The following is a 27,826-nucleotide window of genomic DNA, read 5'->3' as shown; positions in this document are numbered from 1 at the left end:
TTATGCTTTTATCACGCATTAATTCTGTGTGTTTCTGCTTTAAAATATTAACCCATTAATAATGTTTTCTGGTCCACACAAGCAAACATTAATGTCAATGGTAAATGTAAGTAACATGTCCTCTGTTCCAAATATTTTCTGTCCTTAAGGTGACTATCAGAGTTGTGAGCAGTTATCTTCTTATTTGAAACACTCTTTCTGGAACCAACTCGGTTTCTGAAGTTAACTGTCACTTTCCCTGAGTGAACTTCCAAAACTCATTTAGTTCAGTCATAAATCAAAATTCCCAAAAATCACACAAAAAGGAACAAAAATTTTTTTTTAATGTCAAGAAGCCATAAGCTTCTGAGCAATGAAGTAGTTCATAATAATCATTCATGATAATGCTTTCATTTTGAGGAAATGTGGAGCATTAAAATACATTCAACACATGGCAGTGATACTTTCCAGAAATAAAACTCAAAGTTGTAAGGTCCAGCTACTACATACGGTAAGTTTGTAACAGCTGCAGCTCAAGCCAAAACAACTATATCTTCCCTCTCTATATTTATTTTAATAAGTTTTCCTTTTCCAAACTGACTTTATGGGAATGAATGCCTAATTTTTGTTGTTGCAGAATAGCAAGGAGGAGAGGCAAAGAAATATGAAGGGGAAAGAGAAGAGAAGCCATCCTTCCTTTCCATGTGCTACTACTCAGAATATGAAGAAGCTGTACCTATTTGGTTATAAAATATATAATATTTTCTGAGCATGAACAGTTGGAAGCAGCAAGTTGAAAATAGAGAATAGTATCTACCACAGTGCAATAAATACCAGTGAATACCTAGACCTAGGAATCCATGAAACAGACTAACTCATTAAACGAAACAGCAAAAGGAAAGCTAAGTTTCATATACCTCTATTTTTGCCCTCAGTGCCAGTTTCTAAAATGCTGAGAACATAAAATAAACATATTGAAATGTAACCCAGAGATATTTTTGCAATGCTGCTTAGCTTTATCTAACCTTAGATTCCCTATCTATATTACACTAACTTGTGTCTTTGCACTATGGGGAAAAAGTGAACTCCCAATTTACAACTGCAGTAGAAAATGTGATTGCACATGGTTCCCATTACAATGGTCATCTTCAAATAGGCAATGCATACCAATGCCAGGACAAAATAACCAGGAAGATTTTGCACTATTCTCTTATCAGATAAAGAAGTTGAAAAAAAGAAAAAGCAGGTCTCTTCTATTGCAAATAATTCCATCTTACTGTTTTTATTAGGAGTTTTTTTCATATTCACCAAAAAAACCGCAAACACAAATTTAAAGATAATTCATATCATTCCCACACAGTCTACTTTACAAAAGTCTGCAGAGAATTGCAGTGGCTGCTTATGTTACAGAGAAGGGTACCTGCAGTTGCTACTCCTAGGAACACAAACACCAAAGAACTTGAATGAAAGGAGATATTTGGCAAATTAAACTGGGAACACACAGGCACCCGGATAGAAATAGACAGTAAATTTGAGGCAGTTTAACATAAAACAGTTCCTGTCGCATGAATATTTATTCCTCAAATTGTTAAGTAATAGATTTTGTGAAGACAATGCCAAGCGCCTGGTGACAGGGGAGAGCTCATAGAGCAGATGGATAAAGATGACCAGGAAAGCTGTAGAGCTGCATGTAAAAACACTGGGCTGGAGAAGGGCCAGATTGGACAGAAAAGGTAAGCTAAACTGGTGTTCAAAGCAGTAAAAAGATTAACATATAGAGAACGCTGATGAGGATAAGGTCTCCTCTACTAGATGAAAGTAAGGGTGGGGGCTTTTCTGTTTTTCTCGGGGTTTTGCTTCTTTGGTTGGTTGTTTTTAAAACAGAACATTATAAAAAACAAGCTTAAGAGACTAAAAGTAAATTCCAATCTCTTCCTTCAGTGTCACTGTCTTGTAATCACTTTCAGATCAGAAATTGTTAAAACATACTCTCTCATAACACCAGGCTCCACTACTCAATGTAACAAATGTCTATGAAGTAAATATATGATTTGTTTAATTTTATATGTAAGGCTGTACCTTGACAGAAAATCCATGGGATGACTACACTTCCTTTATCCACAGGGAGGAACTACCTGTGAGATCACAGCATTATTTCTTGTCTTCTTTCTTGTGGCAGGAACTCATATCACCTCACTGCTCAAAATGCAGTATTTTTAAAGCTGTATAGAGAGGCAAACTGTTTTGGGGCCTAGACCGAGACATTTTCAAATCCTTACTTTCCCCAGCAAAAAAGGAAACTTAATGGCTTATGAAAGCCAAGGCACCTGTAAGTGTTTGACACCTGACCACCAGCCTGCCTTTAAAAACCTCTTCAACTTGCTATTATTATTCATCTCAGCAGCCAAACGGTATTCAGGCTCATCTGAGCAGTCATGTTGGAAGAATACAACAAAACATATCATTAGCATAGACTGAATAACGCCTTTATGAAAGTTATATTATGAGAGCTTTTCTTCATTACTATTGTGCAACTAAAGTGTCAGGAGTGTACTCAGTACTAGTCTAAATAAGAAAGAGCTATTTTTATTTGTTTTCTGTAAAAGTGTTAGAAATCTGAACAACTGAAGCTGGGATTTTAAATCCTTACTAGGTACTCAAATGTAAGCCATCTGCAAATGCCAAATACTCAGATTGTCCCATACACAACTCTAAGAGCTACAAGTGCCCAGTGCAGTTAAAAAAGCCAAGCCACTTTATGTACCTAATTTTAGGCATCTAAATTTATTGTCATTAGAGACATGGCTAATACTGCAATTCTTGTACATTCTCCCTGAATTTGATTTTGCTCCCAAAAGACCTGCAGAATCAGACCAAAATGAATTAAACAGTAGTTTTCTAGCAGAACAGAAATAAAAGAGCATCTGAAAAAGTGAATTGAGAAATAAGAATAAATTTGTATTTGCTGCAAACATATTCTTAAGTATATGCAAAAAGTGCCATGCACTGTTGCTGCTGTACTTTGTTACATGTTCAGCTGCAAGTGTTTTAGATAAACTTCAACATCTGGTTTCCTGTGTATCTGATTTGAAACAATCAGCACTCAAAATGCACTAATGCTGACTTTATTTGTTGTACATTCTTTTGTTTAGATAAGCCTGCAGGCCAAATTACATACTGACTTACACCCCATGGAACCACAACCACTCATTACATGTCTAATGGGACAGCACGGAGATGTAAATGAATACCAACACATAATTCAAAATCACAAAGGCATGCAGCACTGGAAAACATGCAGAGAGAAAACAATAGAACATACTGTTGAATGCATATGAAGATGCTGTTACCTACCCGACTGCCTGAACATCCTTGTAAGACGTAGCAAACAAGAAGGATGCAACATATTCACAAAAAAAAAACCCACCAAAAGTTTTCTACAGCATCATAAATATAGGTCTACTTACTGGTTTTGGCTGGGATAAAGTTAACTTTCTTCACAGTAGCTAGTATGGGGCTACCTTTTGGATTTGTGCTGAAAACAGTGTTGATGATACAGGGATGTTTTAGTTCTTGCTGAGCAGTGCTTACACAGAGTCAAGGCATTTTCTGCCTCTCACACCACCCCACCAGCGAGGAGGCTGGGGGTGCACAAGAAGTTGGGAGGGGACACAGGTGGCACAGCTGACCCCAACTGACCAAAGGGATATTCCATACCATATGACATCATGCTCAGCATATAAAGCTGGGGGAAGAAGGAAGGGGGGGACATTTGGAGTGATGGCGTTTGTCTTCCCAAGTAACCATTACGCGTGATGGAGCCCTGCTTTCCTGGAGATGGCTGAACACCTGCCTGCCCATGGGAAGTGGTGAATGAATTCCTTGTTTTGCTTTGCTTGTGCACGTGGGTTTTGCTTTACCTATTAAACTATCTTAATCTCAACCCACGAGTTTTCTCACTTTTACTCTTCTGATTCTCTCCCCCATCCCAGCCAGGGGGGAGTGAGCGAGCGGCTGCGTGGTGCTTAGTTGCCGGCTGGGGTTGAACCACGACATCTACTTAAGAAAAAGTACATTCAGCACAAAATTAACTTATTTTCTTTAAATGAAACATTGGCTTAGAATATTTAGCTCAATATTTTGTATGAAATAACTTGTAGAGTGAGCAAACACCCATACCACTGAATCTGTGTAATGTTTGGCATTAACTGACAAGCAGGTTTATTGACAGATTCAGAAAAGTAGTCAGGGGCCAATTGCACAAAGTTGTAAGTACCTCCTCATACACAAATATGACCTGTCAGAAGAGAACTGGAGATTAATGGAGCATAATAGAGAAGCATGCAGTGTTGGTGCCACTCACTATCTGTTCAGATAGCAAGCTATGATTTTCATTGCGCTCAGTTCAGTCCCTTTCAAAAGCATTAAGTTAAGAAATTATTTCCCTTGGCCAACTTAATCTGAGCAAATTAATTATTTTTACCACAGCACAATCAATAGACATTTAAAAGCATTAATGAAAACATGGAGCTAAGTGACAAAGAAGAGCTACTAATCTAGCTATTTTAACTTTTACATTTCTGGTTGTATTATGCCCAGGATTGGTTTTCAGTTTACCTCATGGGAATGACCCACAATAAAAAGCTAGAGGAAGCTGTTTTCAGTTCCTTGTCAGAATAGCAAGCTAAAGTTTGCTCCAATAAAAGTCAGATGTGATTTTTTTTTTTTTAAACAGTGCTAAGTGCAGCTAGCTGTGACTAAGCTGTAGACTAAGCTGTAATGCCATCATCATTTAGTCATACTGCACGTTGGACAACAATATGAATATTTACTACATGGCTAGGTATGTGGTCCAACTGCCTGGATGCTTCCCTCTGGCCTCTTGCTTTTCACAGGAGAAAGGATACAGCATTTCAGGAGGACATACAACTCTGCCAGCCAGATACCTTTTTCCATGCATGTGCATAACATGCCCTTAGATTGTTACATTGCCCTCTACTTGTTACATCGAAATTTACCTCTATGGACTTTTGTCCTCCATCTTACCGAGCCAAACAGACTAGAAAATCCCAAAGACAAGGAAAGCCAGTGAAACAGGCAGCCTATAACTGAACCCTAGAGGGGTTTCTCATTCTCAACCTGAATCATCCATAGAAATCTCTCATCTCTTAAGATACAGGTTCTATATGTGTGTATCTCAGGTAGCTAGCCCTTCCCAGGTTTCTATCTGGATATAGAAGTGAACGTTGACATCTTTGTTTTAACATTTCTTCTCTCTTGGGCTCTGTTCCTGAAAAAAATAATGCCTTTTTTCTTATGAAAGCTATTTCTCCTAAACACAAAAAAAAAGCAGGCTTGCAAACTCAAATGTACGCAGTTGATGTGGATGGTAATAAGGGGTAAGGTCTGGCAAAGAAGTTGGAAAACAGATTTCCTGGTTGGTTGGGGAAGAGGAGCATTCAGAGAAACCCACAGAGTGAATTGCACAGCAGACAGAGTTCAGCTATTAAGTTGTGCCACACGGCAGTAGCAGGAGGATTGTGACACCAGGAAAAAGACAGTAAGTGACATCAATAGGAAAAAGAACGTTTGTCCAAAGCAAAGCACCTATCTACTTATCTTACCTAAAGACTTCCCAGCCCTTGAGGTTCTCCTTCAAGTGAGGAGAGCAGGTACCTCATCTCCTCAGACATCTCCTAGCAAAAATCTGTCTTGGAACATATTTTAACATGTTTATGTTGCCAATTCAACTTCATGATCAAACCTCTATATATCTTTCCTTTCCTATTTCTCTTTGCAGGTTTACTAGCTTAATACTACATAGTCTTGCATTAAACATTTCAATAACTGGGCAAATCTGCTGTCACAGCTTTCTGCAGAGTAGCTCCAATTCTGCTGCAGTAGTTTACATTTGCCATTAACACTCAGTGGCTGAAACAGCGCAGAATAAGTTGCTGACATCTACTGTCAGCAGTGAGCTACTTTTCCTGCATATGTTTGGCCCAAATGCTGCCACAACTGGTCCAGGAGGAATGCAAACTGGACACCTTTGGGAAAGCATCTAACAAAACAAGTTGTATTCAAATGATGTCAAGAAAACAACGATGTTTCTCAATACTCTACAGCAAAGTATTTTGACTCATTACAACTTTGAAAAGTATCTCCTTTTTCTCTTAACTGAAGCCTCATTCTGTTTCTTTTGCTTATCTGACACAATCCTTGTGCCCACAGATATTTTGAACACATTTTCTGAGTTGGAGATACCATCTACACCTTGTGAATATGTTCAGAGATCAGCTCTCCAAGATTAAATTTAAGTCACCAATACTAATGCATTTGACTTTTTAAGGCTAGCAATACTTGACTGTTAGTTCAGTTATTCTGAAGAACAAAACATACAGTAAGAACAGTCAAGAAAAATAAGACAAAAATAGCTTTGAAAGTGATCCTTCTCCACTGCTTGCCTTTTTTTTTTTTTTTTTAAAGGACAAGAAGAACTTGACCTTAAAATGAAACAATTAATAGCCAGTGAAATGTAATTTGGCAGCTTGTTAGCTCTGCAGGGAGAGCTCTTAACACATACAAACTCTTAGAATTACACATAGGGAATGTATCATGTAATATAAATATATAGAGTTACTTTCCATTATGGGATTCAGAACTGCCATTATAGTAAAAATGTTTATTTTAAAAAGTAAGTACAGTTTTAGTGTGGCTATTAAAGAAAATAAACCAGTCTGAAAACATTTTTATTTTTCATGACTGTTAATGGTCAAAACATACAAATTGCAGTGACAGTAAAATCAGAAACATCTTCTGAATTGTTGTCAATGTTTTGACTCACATGAAAACAAAACCCAATTATTATCACTTCAATGAAATCTGCCACACTTATTTGCTGGTCTAATGCAGTCCTTCGCATCACACAATCAAACCCTTGTAGAACAATTTCCCATTGACTAGCAGTTAATCATTAATTCAAGACATACAACATTGTTACCAATCTGTTTATTCCGTACTGACCAGAAAAATGCTGTAAATTAAAGTAAATCTTAATACTAGAGAAAATAATTGTCATATTTGTCCTAAAACTCAAAACAAGTTCATCAAAACAATCTGTAGCTATTGACTGCACTAAATCAAAACTACTCCTGCCTAAAGCTCCAGCTGTTATCTTGCACATTCCAGGTGAAAAGAAACAACATTTTATGGGAATGTTTCCTTCCTATTTCAAATACATTTGCTCTGAATACTTATGTGCTAAATGTTGAATGTGAAGATATTTTAGGCAGGGCAGTAATTTGAGTAAAAGTTTAACTATTAAAAAATGAATTAAAAATAGTCATTGTTATATGTACCCAATACTGTAAAAATTTTGACTGACAGATCTTCAGATCACAGAATTTGAACTGTAATATCTTGTAAGCACAAAACCCCCTCATAATAAGTTATCTTCCTAGAAATGCTGCAAACCAACTGATCGCATTTTATTTAAAATTAAATTCATGGGGTCTTCAACCATGTACTTCAGAGCTCAGTCAGTATGTGCATTCATTATTAATGTTACATTCCCACTTTCTCATATTGCTTATTCAGAATTTCCGTTAGGAAATACTTAGAATATTTTTTAAGTTCCGCTTAAATTTATTTTTATTACAAAGAAGATGCCGAGCTTTTGCTGCTACAAATAAAACATAACTTTAATCCAATTTTGAGACTCAAAGTATTAGCTTTAGAACACCCAGCATAGTTAGTATTCTACACTCCCAATAGCAACAAAAAGCTTACATGACAAGAGAACAATGATGTTTGTAACTGAGATACAACTCTAAGTTGACACATGCCCTCATCAGAGGCCTAAAGTCTTTCTTTACCGATGGCTTTGTGGAAACACATTTGAATGTGTCCTGTAGTTCTTGAGGCTTAAGGTGACCTTGATTCTCCTCTGGCAGCAGGCCATGATTTTGCTTGAAAACTCACAGTGACAGCAAGAACCACACTGACAGATGTAATGAGACACACAGTTCTACCACATCTCATCTTTCCCTCCACCAAAGGACCTGCATGCAAAAGAGGGTGAAAAACCTCACTCTTAAGCACACTTTGCACTTCTCAGTTTGACTGACCCACTCTCCCCACAAAATGCATCTCCATGGAGCAAAGAGTGTTCCTCTTGAAGAGACGTGCAGTAAAGCCCTGAAAAGCAGAGAACTGAGATCACTGCTAGTGCTGAGATTGCTGAATACAACAGTCAGTACATTATGAACTGGCTGTAGATTCTGCCAATCCCAAAGAAATATCTGGATGAATGCTGAATTTGAGGAGTGACTTGACTGGGATCAGCATCTTCAGAGAAAGCAAATATTATACAAATCACAACAGAAACATATTTTCCTACCCTGTCAGTCCAATTACAAGGCTTTGGTTCCATCTGTGCTTCTTTAAGCCACATTACTGAGGACCAAGACACAAATTCATCTTTGCTATGTGTGAAAGTGACATGGCTCAATTCTCAATCTTAATGCCATTAATCTCGTGATTTATCAGTCAACATTTTTATATGCATACACAGCTACAGATGTTGAACAACCCTAACAGAGGCAGCAGGGGAGAAAAAAAAAAAAAATAAAAATCACAACTTCCATGATACTGTCTTGATTTCCAACCAAATACTTTTAACTAAAAAAAAACCTGCAAGTGCAATTTGTTTTCTAAAGATCACTAATGGTTTACAGACACATTGTCAAGAGGACAAACTGCAAATGTGATTAGGACAATCTTCTTTGTACCACTGACTGACTAAAAGAAGTTCTGCTATTTGTTGCTAGGTAAACCACAGACTACCCTTGCAGAATATTCCCTTCAGTTTTCTGTGGCATGAAAGATTCAGATACCACTCAGTGTCTTAACTCAGTTGAAGAACAGTGATTCCCAGCTTCCATCCTCTGTCTTATAATACATGCTAGGATCATATGATAACTGGAATAAAAGTGTCTCTATAGAATAACTTTATTAGAGCCCTTGGGTAAATTTTTTCAGCTAGTAAAAACTCACAGAAAAGTATTAATCTGATTTTTTAAATTAAACTAACAAATATATTTTTAGCTGAAATAAGAAAGAGATTGCTCAAGACTGAACTTCTCTTGTGGGAAAAAAAATTCAGCCCTGGCAAACATTTTCATCAGAAACACTGTTTTGTAAGGCACTTTAGACAGCTAAGGAATACTGCTTCCTTTTGAAAGAATATCAAGTACTTGATAGTTTCATCACTACCTTGAAGGGTTCTCCTTGAATCCCTTCAGCTTGATTTTCCTCACAATAGATTTCACAAGCCTTTGCCGTTGCCTAAGTGCTAAGAAGGACCTTTGAGAAAAGCACTGTATTACTACGCCTGTGTCCAGTGGACAGAGCCAAGAGCACACCTGACTTGAGTCTGTATTCTGAGCATGGCTACTAGCTCCTTGCCATAGGGAGGTTGAGTTTTGAAGACAAGTAAAGGCACTTTTGTTCCAAAACAATTTCTATTGCATTCAAAGACTAGGTTAGAATAGAATAAGTAATTCTGCCTCTACCTTTGCCTTTGGCAAACACCAGATATAGAGGCTACAAAGAATATTTAAGACTTCAAGCGTTCGTTCATGGTTTGAAGTGATAACCATTTTGCTTCATCCATTAAATCTGGACAAAATGGATGATTCACTACATATATATTTTTGGTAAGTGTAAGTGGAGGGGTAGCAGGATTCCATGGTCAAATGCAAACATATACATACCATCCTGGAATGGTTTGCACTTTTGAATAACTGCTGAAACAGAAAATACAGCTGGATTTTCCTAATATCTGATAACAACAGATTAGGACAGAGAACCATATTATGCACTGCCTTGTCTCCAACAGAGGTGAAGAGCAGATGCACAAGGACAGGACAAATATGCAGTGCTAGCTTCACAGAGAACTTCCTGTGGTCTGCAGCTGTGGGACTTCCCAAGTCTGAAGTGGTATCCAAGAATTCTTGATGTGTCCTCTTATTCAGTAAATCTGTTCACATGGAGTTGAGAATACGTCAAAATTTGTTTACACTGATTTTAGTACAGATCTGAACATGCACTTGCCCAGTGAATGGAAAATTCATGCAGTGGCCTCAAACACTGTTAATATTGCTATGGCAAAAAAATGCAACACTAGAAGCACCATGTCACAACCCTAGAAAGGCAGGATATAAGTAAAATGAATTTTATTCCAATAAACCTTTAGAGGAAGGTATTACAGACTCTGGAAATAACAAAGGCATAGCCCAAGAGGCAAATTACTTCTTTTGAGAGGATAATGTGAAGACTTATTACAATCCTAAAGCATTAAGACCCAAGCTTTTCACTGCCATTTGGACTCTTGGCATCATAAAGGCTACTGACTGTTGTACACAATTGTTCCCCATCTGTCTCCCTCCCTCCCCTGCCCCCCCCCCCCCTTCTCATCAATGCTCCTGTGCAGTTTTCTTGTTCTGAGCATTAACTATGTTTTTCTATTGGGGAATCCCCCCCAAATCTCCCCAAAACCCATGCCTTACAAGTTGGCTTTCAAGCTATAAATGCTTTGGTGTTCTCTTATCCAGATTTGGTCCTTTTTCCATCTGAGAAACAGATTTAAATTAAGTTGAAGTCACAAGTGAAGGGAAGACCGTGCTGCTTGATTCAAAGTACTGACCATTCTGGCTTTGCAAAAGGTTATGATAATGATGATGTTTGCTAGCATGGCACAGAATCACCTCCTTGACAAGGACCTGCTTCTTTTATGCCCAGATCTAACCATCACTCTCATCTGATATTACAAGAGATTCACAACTGAAACCTTAGCGTTCTCCTGTTCCACTCCGAGGCCCTTATATGTTGTGCTGACTGCCAATCTACTCAGTTACTTGCAGTTCAACAGGTTAAATGCAAGCTGGCAGCATGGAGACAAAATTCAGCAGCATTATTTAGCCTGGAGTAGTTTTTCAGTTGCAAAAGCAACTGCTTAGACAAGATCACAGAAATTGAAGGGAGCCTTTCTACAACAATTCCTTCATTTTTTCATGGCTAAGATGTTGATTCCTTTGGAGAGAGTATCATGGAAAAAAGCCACATGTTAGCATTTGAGATGGGAAACAACTGCACTACACAAGGGAGGATGTGCAAAGCTAAGACGTCCTATCTCCCTGCAGCATAGTTTCTTCAGATGGTTGGCAGAGAAGCTGACAAGATAAACATTGGAAAAATCTCTCAGACAATTCCGTCTCATGTAGAGAACAATTGCGTGACCCAGTTGCAGCAGCACCTAAATGAAGGGAGGGAGAGAGAAGACTGTAGATGTGTGATTGCATCCTATGAAATGGGAACACACTAAGGTCCTTTCAGTGCTGGAGAGGGGAGATATGGAGATGAAGGAGGTAGAAGAAGAGAGCATCAGAGGTCTCCTTAATAAGCCTTATACTATTTTAAAGCATTTAATTCAGAAAATAGTGAACTTGTTCAAATTAATCTTTTTTTAGAAATTGCTACCGACACAGACTTTATGGACTCCAAATTAAATTGCCTTGCTCTCCATTTGTAAGAGAGGTTCAAGAAATATTTTCCCCCCAGGCTGTTTCCACTCCAGCCAGTCCATGTCTGATTTTGGTATATACTAATGCATTTATTTATCTAGCAAAGAACACCTTTATCCCTTTAAGGAGACTTAAGCAGAAGATAGCAAATAATGTAAATTGAAGATCTTTACCAAGCAAAGTAATTCCCCTCAAAAGCCATCACTATCTTATCCAAGTAGATCTCTATCAGCCAAAATTGATGTCATTCATATGGCATATGAATAGGCCTACTGTTTTATGAATGTGATTTTACCTTATTAGAAACAGTGCAACCACAGAACTTCCAGAGATACCATTTCTCCAGAAAGAAAAGGAAAAGTCTTATTTAACACTAATATTTTATTATGCTAAGGCAAGTTTGCATGTACTTTTGCATATACTTTCTGCTCATCAGGCTGTCTAAGTTCATCCCTATAAACCTTAAGCTGCTGGGCCCCCGTGTACACCAAAATCTAGTGCACTCTCGCTCTCTCTTTTAGGAGGTTATAGAAACAGCAGCAAATCTGAGCCCTTCAAATAAACAGCAAGAGAAACTTGTAGACTTCTATCTAGGGCTGCCAGCACACACTTGCTTCATGATGGCTCACTCAGCACAAACTAATCTAGGATAGATTCAGGTCAACCTGACCTGAAATGGATCTTAATTGAGTTAGTACAACCAGGTCTAGAGTATCCCATTGCCATGGTCTGATTCAGCCCATTAAAAACAGAATGAAAAAGCCACTAGCAACAAATACCGGCATTATGCTGCTTAAGATTTTTTTGAAAACTGGAATCACGTTCTGAGAACTCAGCATAATATAATACTTAAAGGAACACAAATGGATTCAAAGGGTCATAACATGGTTGCAGTTTACATACCCATGAGGCAGATTCGGGACCAGGTTGTGTGCAAGCCAGAATTCCTGGAATTAGTTATCAGAGTTGTATTACAGATGCTCTCCCCATAATTCACCTTATTCAAAGATGGAAAAAATATTCTGCTCCTTTTACAGAGGAGTTTCTAAGTCCATGCCAACTACACACAATTCTCTTGTTGCTGAGACCACATGCTACAGACCATAGCAAGAATGAAAGAGAGGAAATCCAAGAGGTTTTTTCCTTAATGGTGGATTGCCACTGCTGGAAGATGCTTAATACAAAAATGATACATAATTAAAACAATATTTAAAAGTCATCAGTGCTGCTTTATATTTCCAAATTGGTTACTTTTCTGCTGTGTTGGGTAGCACTGACCACATCTGTATTTTTTCGTAATACAAGACAGGAGGGTGCCATATAGGAGTCTTATCTACATTAGCATGGAAGGAAAAGCAAGAGAACTCCCTAATAGAGGGGATAAAACAGAGATGAAGGGATGTCCAAAGTAATTCATCACCCTTCCCCCCCACCTCTGTGGGCCTTACCCTAGAGGAATTCCCATAGAAATTATTGCCAAGTCAGCTGGGATATTCACTGCAAATTTCTCTGGAGAACACTAAGAAGGAAGAGCTTTTCCCAGAGATACATTTACTCACTTATGGTTTCCAAAGAGGTTCATTTAAATAGAAGTGTTCTCCTGCAAGTGAACAGGATTTATATTAAAAAAAGTGTATATTCCAGTTTTGCCAAATTTCCCTTGTAAAGAAGGAATGTATTGTCCACACAAAACATTGTTTAAATGCATCAGTTATTTTTCCATATATCTCCCACTGAGTAGCTTTTTAACAATGGTTAGCATTTTATCCAGTATTACTATCCAATTCAGTGATTCCTTTAGTTTTATTTAACAGAAAAGTCAGCTGAAAAGCAGATATCAATAGCTCACTATAAAAGTCCAACACTCTAATTCTGCAAGAAAGACTAAGAATTTTAAGCAAAACCACTCATAGACCATAGGCAAAAGCTTTTTACATCCTCAAAGTTTGCTCATAAGTCAATATCGCATTCTATCAAAAAAGTAACAAGGTCAAATTGTTTCATCAGTTGTAGTCAAGCAATGCTAAAGAGTTCAGAATTTGGCCCAATTTTAATCAATACAAATAAGCAGTCTCACTCACTTAGAAATTTATTAACTCTGATCAATAGATTCCATACAACAGCTGCACAAAATCAACGAACAACTCAACCTATACAGAACATTGCAAATGTTTGCTCATTAGGAAATTACTGTTGCTTCCTCTTTTCTTTCCAAAAGATAACAATATTGCAAAAGATTGTTTAGCCAAGTATTCTAATGCTAAAGGTGCACCAGTTGTATGTACACAGCAGATTACTGGACACTCCAAATTGAACGGGAATCAGTTCCAGATGTTTTCCACTGAATAAATTCAGCCCAAGCAAGGTTAAGTAAATGACAATCAGCTGCTTCTCTTTTTTGCAATAGTCATGAAAAAATACTCTTAGAGTTCTGACTACCTCTAACTGGCAGACACATAGTGCAGTGCTTATTTTCGTAGGTTTTCATGATTAACAGAGACTGTGGACAGTCTTCAGAGCAACTAATTCTTTTCACCTCCAGTCTGTCAGATCTTATGCAGATCAGAATTAACAGGAAGAAGCTCAACAATAAAAAAATCATCTCTTTGGAATGCCTCAATTATGTACATCCCTAAGACAGAGCTACTCGCATTGCATGTACTACTTTCTACTGGAGTAAGTAGAAATAGAACAGGAAAACGTTAAAGTGTCACTAGACCAGATCATGGCTCAGTGCAATACTGGCATCACCCTAATGACCCATAACTCCATTCCATACAGGACAGCAAAGTGCATTGATTTCAGGTTCTCAGACATAACACTCATGAGAACAGCAGAAAGAAAAATCTTAGCCAGCAATAGATGCAGCAGCCATAAATTCAAAGTTATTCAAGTGTGAAGGTTCACAACGTAATAGCAAACAAGACCACTTCAAATGTGGGGATCGCCTAACTATGTCTAGCTAGCCCTCTGAAGAGTTCTTGAACCTTTACTTGCAAAAAACAAAGATCATTGACTGGAATGTGTCAGTTTTTACCATGTATGGAGGTTGAAACAAAGCTTTTTCTTGGACTTCTCTCCTTCTATTTACACTCATACATACAGAGGTTTTTTAACACCTGATAGGATTAAACTGACAGAAAGGTGTAAAAGTCCCTTGTGCATATATATTTAGGCAAGCTGACAGGCCACATTTTCCATCACAGCACTTATTCCAGATGGTGCATGGAAATATTTCCAAAGCACAGAAGTAAAAACAAAGATTCCCATGGATTTGTGGTTGGGAAAATCTGGACAGAACACCATGCATCCCTGTATACAAAAATTATTTTCCAAGCATCTATGAGACTGCAAACAGGGTGCTATGTAAAGAGACATATCAAGCAAACTAAAATTGTTTAGGAAGTGGCTAACACCTGGGTATATAAACAGGGAACTAGAACCAAAAAAGAGAACACAATTTTTTCTTCTCCATTTTTCAAGTAATGGTCAGTGTTGCATATATACACACACACCCCTCCCCCAAAGAACCAGAATTTATTTTACTTTTAATTCTAGAATCTTTTCAGCTTTCCCAGCTGACATAAAAGGTAAAATATGTAAAATACATGCTTTTCAAGCCATATTAACTCACATATTCAAAACAAAAAGTATATTTAAAGAAGTATGTTTACTACTCCGCATTTAAGTAGAACCAGTTAAAAAAGCCATAATTTTTTTTAACATGATGTCCTGATCTCCCACAATAATGTTCTGTCATTCCTATCAGAAAGAACTAATTTTTGTTGCTAAAAAGTAGCTTTACATTCTGGATTAAATCACATCTTATTTTCCCCACAGAGTATTCACTACATTTTCTGCAAAAATCAGCTTCTCTTCTTGCAAAAGCTGACATTCCTGATTACCACTCCTCCTTGTTTATGCTAACAATAAACAAATGTGTAGGCCTATGTTTAATACTGCATTGACTAATAGCATTCTTTGCTTCTGTAATGCTGTGTCAGTCTAAAAACACTTCATAAACAATTAGGACTCACAATATCTCTGTGGCAGAGACAAGACTTATATTCATTTAACAGATGACGCAACTGAAGCACAGTGAGTTAATTGTCTGCCCAAGGTCACATAGCAAATCAGTAACAGAGCTAGGAACAGAATCCGGGAACACTGACTCATGCAGCACTCCCTCCTCAACAGGAGACAAGCCTTTTACATACAGCCTCAACACCAAAACGGGGTTTCCATTGCAGTCTAACAGCTTACTACTACATGCTGGAGCTTTGTCATTGTTTTCCATTCTCGTTTTAACAGTCTCTAGCTGCCTCTGTTTCTTTTGTGGAAAGAAGTTTGAGGCAAAAGCTGACAATCCTTGGCTTTTTATGAAACCAGTGCGCATACACAAAAAAAAAAGGGGGGGGAATGCAAAAAATTACCCTTATTCCCATTTATAAGATGAAATACCTGCTTCTCACCTTCAGTGAGAAGGCTCTGAAGTGGCTCAAAAAGGCCTTCACTTCCATACAGTCACTAGTGAACTGCAATGGAAACCTCACAGTCTACAGTACTACAATTGCTCTGTATGTCACCACTGGCCTGAGTCCTGGTTGGGTTTTTTACCCCCCTTTCCCTTTTCTCATCCACTGGATTGCATGGAGATGTACCTTGCATTTTGAAATTAAGTTACTGTTGTTTGAAGTTTGGTCTTTGGCATGTTAGACCACATATTCTGTATTCTGGGCTGCACTGGAGCGAGACTGTTGCTACCTCACTGAAACATTTAAAAAAAGATGAGATTCTAAAGTAGCAGTGGTGAGAAAAATCCAAATTGTGTAGCACATACTTACCTGTGTTTTTAAAGGTAAGTTTCATAGACTGTTTCCCCAGGTAATCTCCATTTATATATTAGTTTCCCATTTCCTGATGCACAATCTGCATTATAATTTTTAATATTAAAATTACTTGACTAATTAGAACAGAATTAGAAAATCATGGTCTTAACCAGAGTTCAAGCCCTCTAATAAAAAGGGAAATTTTAAATCCCAAACAGCTCTTGTTTCCTCCCCCCGTCCCTGCCCCACCCCCCCCCCCCCCAAGGTTGCCCTCACTTCCCCAAAATAATTTGGATCATATGACCTCAAGAAGGGCAGGTGCTGCAGTGCTATGCTGTACTGGAAAAGGCTCTGCTTACAAGGGCTCATTTGAGCGCAACACATCCCCCAGTGCTATGCAGTGAGGGGGTTATCTTTTCCACACTGTGGCATCATGTACCATAAACAGCTGGTTAACAGACCAGAGATCAGGTCAAGCAGCTGCCTTTGTACTTGATATCAAAAGTGTGGAGACTGATCATTGCAGTGAATTAGTGAGATACAGGATTAGCAGGGGAACATGAGACAGGAACCAATTGCATGAGCATTGCTGCCTCTGTGGGAGGCTTACAAGCCCACAGGCTGACTTCCAAAGTGCTCTCAGCCACTTCTGAGTTGATACCAACTGCATATTGAATAAAAATTCCACTCTAGTCCATGATCTGACCCACTGATAGGCTTATTTGATAGCATCAGGCTCAGAAACCTCTCTAAACACATTTCTCTGTTAAACAGTGAACCACTGGTAAATATTTTGTTAAGTATCATATTCCAACAAGTTTTCATCCCTCTTACAGTAGCCTAAGCTAATTTTCTAGGTCATAATCCAGATCCTGTGTTTATGCACATATAAGGATGAGACAGCAAAGAGTGACTAAAATCAGCATGTAAACTGTCTTCTGCCTCTCTTCTATCTACAACGCACATTGCCACATGACAGAAAAATATGATCTGACATGATTGCTCTTGACCAATTCATGTTCACTGTTACTTGTTTCCTTTGCACTGTCTGGGTTTTTTTTACAAATAGTTTGACCACTCCAGCATTCTTCTAGGAAATGGGCTTTCCTAGGAATGGAAATTCCTCCTTCCCTTCCTTTCAAAGCATGCATTGTGTGCCCTTTTACAGACCCATGCATCTTACCAGCCTCCTATCAGTGGCTCTCAGGTTGTTTCTGATCACTCCGTTACTCCTCAGCTATTTACTTTGCAAGCCCAAATAACTAAAAGCAACCTGACTTCAGCATATCTTTCCCAATCCTTTCTCTTCTGTTCTGACTTGATTTGCTCCTCACCAAATCATTAGCTGAATAATAGCAAGTGACACAGTTTGTAGTGTCAATTTTAGCAAATTCAGTGTTAATTTTCAGTGAAAAGAAAAAAGCACTAACCATTTCCTGACATCATTGCTGTCTTTACACTTTATGTTTAATAATTGGGCCAAACTTCCATTCTGCATAGGTCTTCATCTCAAGTTTAGGTCATTAAAAAAAGCTCACAATTTATCCAGATTGTTCCTATCTTTTCTATGTTTTGGAAAAGTGACAGCTTGGGATATTCATGTGAATTCACTAAGGAGCTCCTGTCTCCTGAATTCTTCTGTGTTGTCCTGTATTAGCACTGCTAGTAACAGAGCCCAAGCTGTATACCGAGTTTGACACCTAAGGAATGAGGCTTCTCAGGCCTGCTCTGTCCAAACTTTTCCTGGCCTGACTTTAAGTGATTGAGCTGTGACAGCAATTTCTCTAATTGACCAGGTGTCTATATCTAACTTATTTTACTTTTGTTTATCTTTGTGTCGTACAACCATAGTTTCATATCTACAGTAGTAACAGCAGTTATTCTAGTAGAATGATATATTTACAACTAAATAATGACATAATTTATAGAAATACAGGCTGGATAGAATACCAGAGGCCTTGAAAAGTGGAAACACAGGATGCAGTGTATAGGAACACAGGCATGAGATAAGAGATGGGGCACAGGCTTGGCACTGGAGACCCCGCAGCTATAAACAATTCACTAATGGTCAGTTAAAGAAAAATGCAGTCCTGGAGCAGGACAAAACTGGTTTCAAGGGTAACAGAGAACAAAGAAATTCTATCAAACATACATAAAGGGGAACATATATAGTAAATTCAGATGAAACCTGGAGCTGCACACCAATGAAGAAATATGTAGAAGTGTGTTAGGAAACATTTATAAGTGACCCCAAGTGGATCCCAGGAGAGGAAGAAGAAACTATCACCACAAACGTCATATTCCTCCCTGTGAAGGACACCAGATTTCAACAACTCATTGTACCACTTCCCCTTCTGCCCCTGCAGCAAATGAAACCTTAGGACCCAGATGAGCATAAACGCCAGGAAAACAGGTAGAAATTAAGAAGCATGTGTTACAGTTTTAATTGTATTTTTACTATCATTGCAACTTTTTAAATATGCAAAAGCCATATTGCATTTGATTCTTTTTTGTAACAATTAGATCTGGACTAATAGCGATTAGATCTCAAGATTTCAGTTATACTAGCACTAAATTATTGTTTTACTTTTATAATATGCTTCCTCTTGCTTAAAGAAGACTTTGAGCATAACACTTCTTAGTCTTGCTTCCTACCATACCTTATCTATTAACTCTGAGTTTCCATTCTTGAAGTCCAATAACTCTATTTCACTTCTCTCTTCTTCCCAAGGCTGGCTAAGTTTATCATTTTATGGTGACTCTCCAACACGTCTTTCATATTTTTTAATCAAATCTCTAGCAGTACAACTCAAAGGTAGAACAGTCTCTCCTCTACTTCCACTCCCACCTTGTGCACCAAGGCTACTGAAGACTTAGCTGAATAACAGGTTTGTCCAATGCATTCCTTCAGACACAGATGTCAGGAAAACCCCACAAGGTCCTGTATTGTGAGAAGATTCTGCTGGTTGCTCAAACATAACAAAAGAAAAACTGATTTCCTGTCTTTATGGTCAACAGTTGAATTCTCCCTTGACACCCCTATGACAGGGTTTTGGATTTTCTTCCTTCCTTCTCTTGCCCAGAGACTTACACAGCAAGACTATCACAATGCATATTCTGGATCCAAGAGCAAAAATGATCAGGGCCACATCAGTACTGTGGAATAGCTTACCAAAAACTATACAATTTATTAGGTCAATTTAATCTCACTTTAAAAAGCTGCCTTTGCTTTATTATTAGGCAACATGTTGACTCAAATACAATTTATTTGGTTCTCTAATTTTTTAGATTTTTAAGGTTTTAACAGTTACCGAAGATATTAATTTTTGGCAACAAAACATCCTATTCTGGGGTATGCCCTCCTTTGCAACTCGTAATTATTATTCCCCCCCCCCCCCCGCTGTGCTGATATTGTCTTTTTTTCCAGTTCTAACAGTCAACTTTACCAAAAACACCACTGCCACTAGTCCATGGTGGACAGGACTTTTGTTGTTCATTTGTTTTTTTAACTCTATAGCACAAACTTGTCATTCACCATGTGCTTATCCTAAGCCAAGGTCATCATAAAGTCTCTCTACCATGCAAAGAAATTTTCTTTTGCTACTGAGCAGCTAAATTCAGTCTTACATCACAACTGAAGTTAGTTGGAACATTTTCAACTAAATGAAGTTTCATCTAAATGTACTGTCTTTGATGAAGCAAAAATGTTTTCTGGACAAAAAAGTCTAAACTCAGTTTTACTGATATAACTAATAAGAAAGAGTTTGAGGGAGCTGCAAATACGTTCTCTAACTATGTACTCCCATGGTCTCTGGGACCATCTGGTACAAAGTCCCTGCTCAAGTCTGGTGTGACTGGTGATCGAAACTCTAGTCCTAAATTAGGCAGAACAGGGAGTTGAATAAATGCAGAACAAAAATAAATTTTTAAACCTCAAAAGCTGCCTGATTTAATCAGAAGTAAGAGTGAGTTTGGTAGAGGCAGCTGTTCTCTTCCTCTCAGCCTCTATCTCCCCTTACACCATCCCCACCCCCACTTCTACCATCCATTTTGGTCATGCAAGATAAACCACAGAATTCACTGAAAGTTATCACTCAGGACAGCCAGGGCTGAAACAGCAAAGACTGAAAACTCTCTGCAGAGGCATACAGGTATGTTTCTACAATTGTTACTCACAGGCAACTACCATTAGTACCTACAAGTCCTGAACTGACTGACAAATTTAGAAGTTAAACAAACAGCCCTATGCTGAATATAGATTCTCACTGCAAAACCACCAGCAACTGCTAAACTCACCTTAAGAGCATGACATTTTTCAGAAGCATGGTATCTGGATACTTTCTCTTGCTAATTTAGAGCATATCTTTATATTTATGTTTTTCTGACTTACTGACAGTTATGCAGACCCTCAAAAGCTTTGGTGTTTGCTTTATTCTGTTAATTTTAGCCACATGTTTTTTCTCACCTTTCACTCAGCTTGTCAGCACTGGAATCTATGAATCCACTTCATTTAAAATGTTTGCTTCTTTATATATACTGCAGATTGTAATCCATCTACACCACTGAGGGAAAGCAGCCCTTGTTCCCAATGGAAATGCAACCAGTTTCCAGAAACAACCAACCCATTAGTAGATAGGTGAATTCTGGAATGTCAGCATCCAAACTAGCATTACAGACAGAATAAATCAACATTAACGCTATTACACACTTTATATAAGATAGCTTACAAAGGTATTCTGGTGGTTATCAAAAATTATGGTTCTCTCTTCCCTCCTGGTGAAAAGTTACTCTTGTGCAGTTTTGCTTTAAATATGGGGGGGAGGTGGTGGTGGGAGGAATATGTCAGCATGCAAGAAACTCCAAAAAGCAAACAGAACAGCACAGTGATAAATAGGGAATTTTGGTTTTACCCCAGCAGAGATTTATCACTGTGAGAGTCTTGTGACTTTGACAAATTTTACAATAATGAGTTGTGTATACAACCTACAATAACTGACAGAGAATAATATATTCCATCTGCTGGAGATGTCCCAGGAGGCTGACCTTCAAGGTCCAAAAACTTTCACATTTTTATAATTTTTTCCTCCTTAATAAAAAGCATTATGAAACAGCTATTCAGTTCATTGAGAAGCATACATTGCAGTGAATAGCTGTTATTTGAAGATGAAAAGTGCATGTAAAAAGATTTCAGTTACACTCAAATGTTATTTGTTTTTCTTCCATTGGAATCAGTCTTTATGACCTGCCACTCACTCTTGGTATCATAAGTAACTACCATCTTGATACTTGAGTGCCTTCTTTAAATCTTACAGGAACATTAAAGATGCCATAGAGTTCATACATGTCTTGTCATCCTGATAACAGACCCTGCTGCAGGGGAGTATGTACACAATGGTTGACAGAAGTACAGGTAAAGATCAATTTCAAGACTATAGAGAACAATTATGGCTATAATCTCAGGTAAGGATGAAGTCACTGAGGGTTTTAAATCACTACATGAAAAAATTAAACCATACACCCTGGTATGAAAGAGTTCCTCAGTAGAAGCAATAGATATCCATGAAAAGAATATACTGCAGTAGAGTATCTTCAGCATCACAGTTATTTTCCAGAATTATTTTTCTTAAATCTATGTTTGCTTTAGCTGTTCCTTTTTAATGTCTTTCTAAATAGCTTTCTCATTTTGAGAGGTTTGACTTCAAACAAAAAAATCCTATTATTGTGGAAGACTTTTGGCCTTTCCGTTCCTGCAAGGATGGTCAAGTTCTTAGGGTTACAGAGCACTCTACGTTAGTCACACACAAAACCCCATGCATGGTGCAGAACTAAGTCAGGAACTGTTTTCCTTTTAGGTTATCAAGTGTTTGTTTCAAGATTCCATCATTTAGGTATGTAAAGATTTAGTTTCTACATTATGCACTATCCATGTCTTTTATTACACATACACAAGTATCTCAGAAACCTTAATGTTAATCATATCTATAGGCTTTAAAAGGCTTCCCTTTTCTCAAACCTTCTTCATATAGAAGAGGAAAGCATTTTTGCCTAGCTTTGAAAGATATGCCTCCTAAGCAACTTTTGAGCAAGCCAAGAGGATGATGGGTGGACATGGATATATGGACAGGATAGCCTAAGAAAAACCCCTATTTTCATGAAAAAGATGTGCTCACACAATGCAGTTCCTGAATTAAGGTAAATCTCTCCTTTTTCAAGGAAATTTTAACTTAATTTCAGTCTATTTCTGCCCAGAACAAGGAATTTTCTTAGTGGGACTGTTATTCTGTTGCCTGCACTTGCCAGGCATTTGTTTCAGGTCTCCCTACAGTCTCTCTCACATCCGACCAGAGCAGCAGACTAAAAGAGCTGTTTTAAAGCATCCTGATCTCCTCCTAGGTCAGGCCTATAAAAGTGATCTAATTCAACCTCAAAGTTTGCCATCATCTGTAAAACATCCAGCCCCCACAACCAATGAATAAAATATTCCACTATAACAACACTGAAAGAAGTTGGCATGGCCCTTTTCAATTGCTTTTTTTTATTATTATTTTCTCTGCTTTTTCCAGTTTCAGCTTTTTAAGAGAGGAAAAAAAATACCCCCATTTACAGGCTTGAAGCCTAGTACTTCCACTTCCCAAGAATAGAAGCCTATTAATTCTTGCAATGAGAACTTCACTGAGAGAAATCAGGTTTAAACTTTTGAGAGGTGTCAAGAATGTTCAGTCAATTGAGCAATTGAGTTAGCCAACTACATTCCTGGAAGCTTTGCAACAGAAGGAATGAATCAGAAAATCAAATGAAGTGTGACTTACCCCTGACACTGGCTAAGCCAAAATGTGAAAGAAAATGAAAAATAGATAAAACTTAATTGGTAAGAGAATAATATGCATGGCTGTCTCAGAACAAGAATAAATTAGACCAGCTATAATAAAAGTACAACAAGAAAACATTTTCAGAAAAAGTGGAAAAATTCTTTCATTTTCCTCTGTTACCAAGTTGCCATGCAGAAAAAGATACAGGCTTGTCTTTTCAATCTCTTTCCTCTGATGCACAGAGCTTTGCTCAGGCTGACTATGGACGCTTAAGGAACATAGCTTAAGTGAATAAATGTGCACTGGCAGAGTCATGAATACAGACAACATAGTCCTCAACATCTTAACTGTCTTCAGTACTGTTACAAGTTACACAACACTTTGCTGCTTCTGTCCTTCACTGACTGATACCACAATATCAAAATACACTCCGCAAAATCTGCTATTACATGGTCAGCAAGGGAAGCTGCACAGCTCTAATAAACGTGCAAGAATGAACATAGTACTCTGTTAAGAGACATGTAGTTCAAGTAGCAACTTTATTTATAAATCACACCCCTTTATCCCCTTTCCCCAAACCCTATAAAAGCACTGGAAATGCCAAACAACAATTAAAATACCACCATTGCTGAAAAGCATTCTGACCTCAAAGTGACAGATACAAGATTTATATAAGATTATAAAACATAAGGAAGAACATGAGGGGTAATGAAAACCTCCATCAGTGGAAGAAAGAAACTCTTCCTCCCACAATGGCAGTTCATGGCTATCAGTTGCATGAAGCAGAGGCTTGAAGGTCTTTCTAAATCCCTGTGGGAGCCAGATGCTCCGACCCCTTACAGTTGCGCCTCAATATGCCACAGCTCTCAGATCCCTGCTACTCCACATCTGACTGACTGCTCTAGCATGGATGACACAGGTTGCGTTGACAATACAATCTAGCAACTCTGTAAAGTCAGAGCAACTAAGTGAAACTCCTACCTTTGATTGTGTTCAATACAGAAGACCCTACATATTCCCTCTGGGGGCAAAAATATTTAGAGTACTTTTTATTAGAGAAACCATCATGTCAAGACTACAGCCACACTGTCTCCAGGCTGAAATTGTGTGTCAGCTTCAATGTCACATAAGAGTAGCAATTTTATAGAGAGTTGATGTTCAGGTTTATCAAAGACAGATGAAAACTTAAGCCAAAGCACCACACGATAGCATACCTTTGACTAAGGCCAGCATCTTTGGATACCTCAGTTAACTTGGCAAGGCTTTGCATGCCTCTAGGTATGGAACATAACTCCTCAGACTATGAGGAAACAATCTCCCCTTGAGCTAAAGATTTAGCAGATCCAGAAATAGCACAAGTTTCCCCAACGCTATCAGACAAAGGAAATCAACACAAAGGTGGAAAAGTTAGCTTTAAAAAAAACCCCTCACTTTATAGTAAACAATACTATTTCATACCCACATTTCCAGTACAAATTTAATTAAGAAAAAAGAGTTTTTACAAACAAAGGAGTATCTTAGCTCAGCAGTGAAAGTCAGCCAGTTTCCAGGTTGAAATACAACAGTCACTTATAGCAACACACAATATTTTAAATGAAGCAAGAAAAAACCCCACTTATCAAAACATCTTTGTTGACATAGGCATAAAAATATTTAGCTGTTCCTATCACAATTTATTTGCACAATGTCTAAGAGTGCTGTAAAAAAGTAAAGATTTTTCCTGTTTTATTTTCCTTCCTTCAGGCTCTATATGAGGTAAAGTTTAAAGGCGGGGTAGATCTAAGGAAGCTTTCCATCCACCTCTGAGATAATTTTAAAAAGTAGAATTAACAATATATCCAATATCTTAACTGAGTTAACTTTGGTAAACAAAGAAAGCTCTTTTGATGTTCACACCACATGAATCTAAAGACTTCCTTTAATTTGTGTCCCCCCGTTTTTGTTATGTAATTGTCCTTGGTTTGAGGCATCTTGCTTTACTGATTAGTTTAAAATTATTTTTTCACAGAAACTTTCCCTTCATCAGTTCAATTCACTTTAACATTGTCTCTTAAAAAAACGCTAACCTGAACATAAAAGTAAATTACCTCCTGGTTCATCAATGTAGAAAGACACATCTTTTTTGTCTTCTTGTTCATCAATGTGATCATAAGTGATCTGTGGAATAGACAAGGCATTCTCTCCTGGGTTTATTACAGGTGCAGAACCATTGCCACAGCCTAGTTTCCCTTTTCTTTTGTATCTTCTAGCCTGTGGTAGTGGAAATGGGATGATATCAGAAGATACTACCAAAACCAGAAAGTACACATGTGAACTTCGCTATACAGTAAATTCATTTGAGGTTGTATTTTCTCTTTTTTTTTTTTTTTAAAAGAGTGTAATTGAAATTCAGTGAAACTGTTACAACCTTGGTTAATGTTTTCAATGTGGCTGATTCTGAATTATCAACTTAAATCTAGAAAGAATTTGATTCTCAGGAGAAGATGCCTAGCACATTCTGAAAATCAGGTCTCAAGTAAAATTTCTCAAACTGGGTCCAAAACTCAAGGCACCCAAAACACTAATCACTTGAGTATACAACAGCTTGGTTGTAACATCTTTCTAAAGCTCTAATTAAACATAACCATAGACTTTGAATTATGAACTAGGCACTGTGCAGCCTTTTCAACTAAAGAAAATTTCACCTTTTACCAAAAAGGCTGAATTAGGCACATTAGAAGACAAATCCATTCTCCTACCTCCAAAGTTGAAGTTCTCCTGATTTTAGAAGCCTAAGAGGCAACCTAATAAACATCCTACAATTGGTACATAAGAATGAAAAATGAAGGTTTGGATTCAACTCGTTCCAAGCAAGGCTGGTCTCCATCTACCTTTGTGACTAGAAGTGACCAACATAACAGCCACTCATACACTGATTACATGGCCTGTGCTGTCTGCCTCCTGGATGCTGCCACCACCTAGCTGTATAAATACTACTTCTCACAACATAGCATTTATTTCCAGTCTACCTACCCTTTGGCTCTAGTCCCTCCTGGTTCTACTGCTCACACACCTCAAAACAAAGGTAAGAGGCATACTTTAATTTGCCTGATGCTCCAGTAACCTTCTGACAAGAAGCCAAGATATAGGGCTACTGCACTCAATTCTGCAAAACTCTCTGGCCTCTGATGTGACCACTAAGCCGTTAGCAGAGATAAGCATCAGAGAGAACAAGTATTCACATGTATCAACACAAACAGCTGCAGGCTCAATATATTCACAAATGGGACAATGCTACTTGGTCTAAGTAAACCAATTCTTATTTTATTACAGTCTGCATTCAGTCTTTTGGAATTCATTCTTTTGTTCATCTCTGCAACAATTAAACAAAAGCATGTTTGAAATTAACCAAACAAGGCACAAAAAATGGTAGAAATGGGCGCTTATTGTAGACAGTGGATGCACTACCATGCATCAAAATGCTTCTAAAGGCAAAGATTATGGGCTCTCATAGCAGGAAAAGAAAGTAGGAACTCTCTGGAGAACAAAATGCTACAACATGCACAAGATGATCAATATACACTTAAGTCTTTAAAATAAGAGGCTAGGTAGAGAAAGAACTACTCTCCTTTGACAAGAGAAGATGATGCATTGGTAAGAGATGAAAGAACCATTACTATGTTCTTGAATTAGGGTTAGCAGTTCACAGGGAAGTTCAGGTTTAATAATATATTAGGGAAATCCCTCTCACTAGAGAAAACAGTGGGGAAAATACTAAGGGCACTAAAAACTGTCTGTTTTTTCCAGCTCTCCCACCATGGATTGCTTGCTGTTCAGCAACACATACTACCCAGCCTTACTTCAGCTTTACCCCTTTCCTCCTGGTTTTTCTGCCTCTAGTTATGAAGAGGCTAGTCTCATGGCAAAGTTACGCTCTGCTCAACACTGAGCAGATTGCACTGCTGTAACACCAAAACATATACATGCACACAGGTCATGCCAATACAGCTTTCTACACGTGCTGTGTGGAAATTGTACTGCAATTCTCCTCTGGGCAACAGGCATCAGTGGGATTTCACTGCCTAAAACCAGGCCTCAGACATCACTTTAGAAGCCCTGAGTATGTGAGCTAGACCTGCTGCAGACCTGGGCTTTTCCAGAAGGGGTGCTGAAGGCTAGGCAAGCTTGCTAATGAAACTACATAACTATGTTTATGCAATCCCACCTATGTAGACAAACACTATTCCACTTTACTGCAGCCACAGCTCAGGAATTTGCCCAAATTTCTACACACAGCCCCAAATAAAAGTACCATGGAGAGAAGTACTTGAGCAAGAAAAGCGTAGATACTGTCAGCCACATGTTGAATGTGAACATAAATTTTTAAACTAGCTTTCTCCTTTCTTTCTGTATGAACTACTATGCAAAATGAATGCAAAACAGGAAAAGTGTCATCATTGACTTTTACACTACCCTTTGAGAAGGTAGAGGAGACTTCAAAGGGGATAAAACAACGGAGAATCGGCACCTGTCTGACCATCAGGGCAAATTTAAAATTAGAAGACATTTGTCCCTCAGGAATATTTTAAGGAAAACTAAACTAATCATGCTGTGGCATGAGAAAAACAATCAAATGTCCCATTACAAA

At 38.0% G+C, this 27,826-nt stretch overlaps 1 protein-coding gene across 1 annotated transcript in view; it reads right to left on the bottom strand.

The window, feature by feature from the left end:
- The window catches only part of LOC127026228 (potassium voltage-gated channel subfamily KQT member 1-like), a 517,151-nt gene that overhangs the window by 414,892 nt on the left and 74,433 nt on the right, over nucleotides 1–27,826 (bottom strand). The window contains exon 11 of the mRNA XM_050911412.1: nucleotides 25,287–25,449. Coding sequence (XP_050767369.1) covers nucleotides 25,287–25,449 — 163 coding nt within the window. The remainder of the gene's footprint in view (nucleotides 1–25,286; nucleotides 25,450–27,826) is intronic.

This window comes from Gymnogyps californianus, chromosome 1 (assembly GCF_018139145.2).
Source record: "Gymnogyps californianus isolate 813 chromosome 1, ASM1813914v2, whole genome shotgun sequence".
Lineage (NCBI taxonomy): Eukaryota > Metazoa > Chordata > Aves > Accipitriformes > Cathartidae > Gymnogyps > Gymnogyps californianus.
Note: the sequence above shows the minus strand (reverse complement) of the source record. Positions and strands in the feature narration are given on the sequence as shown.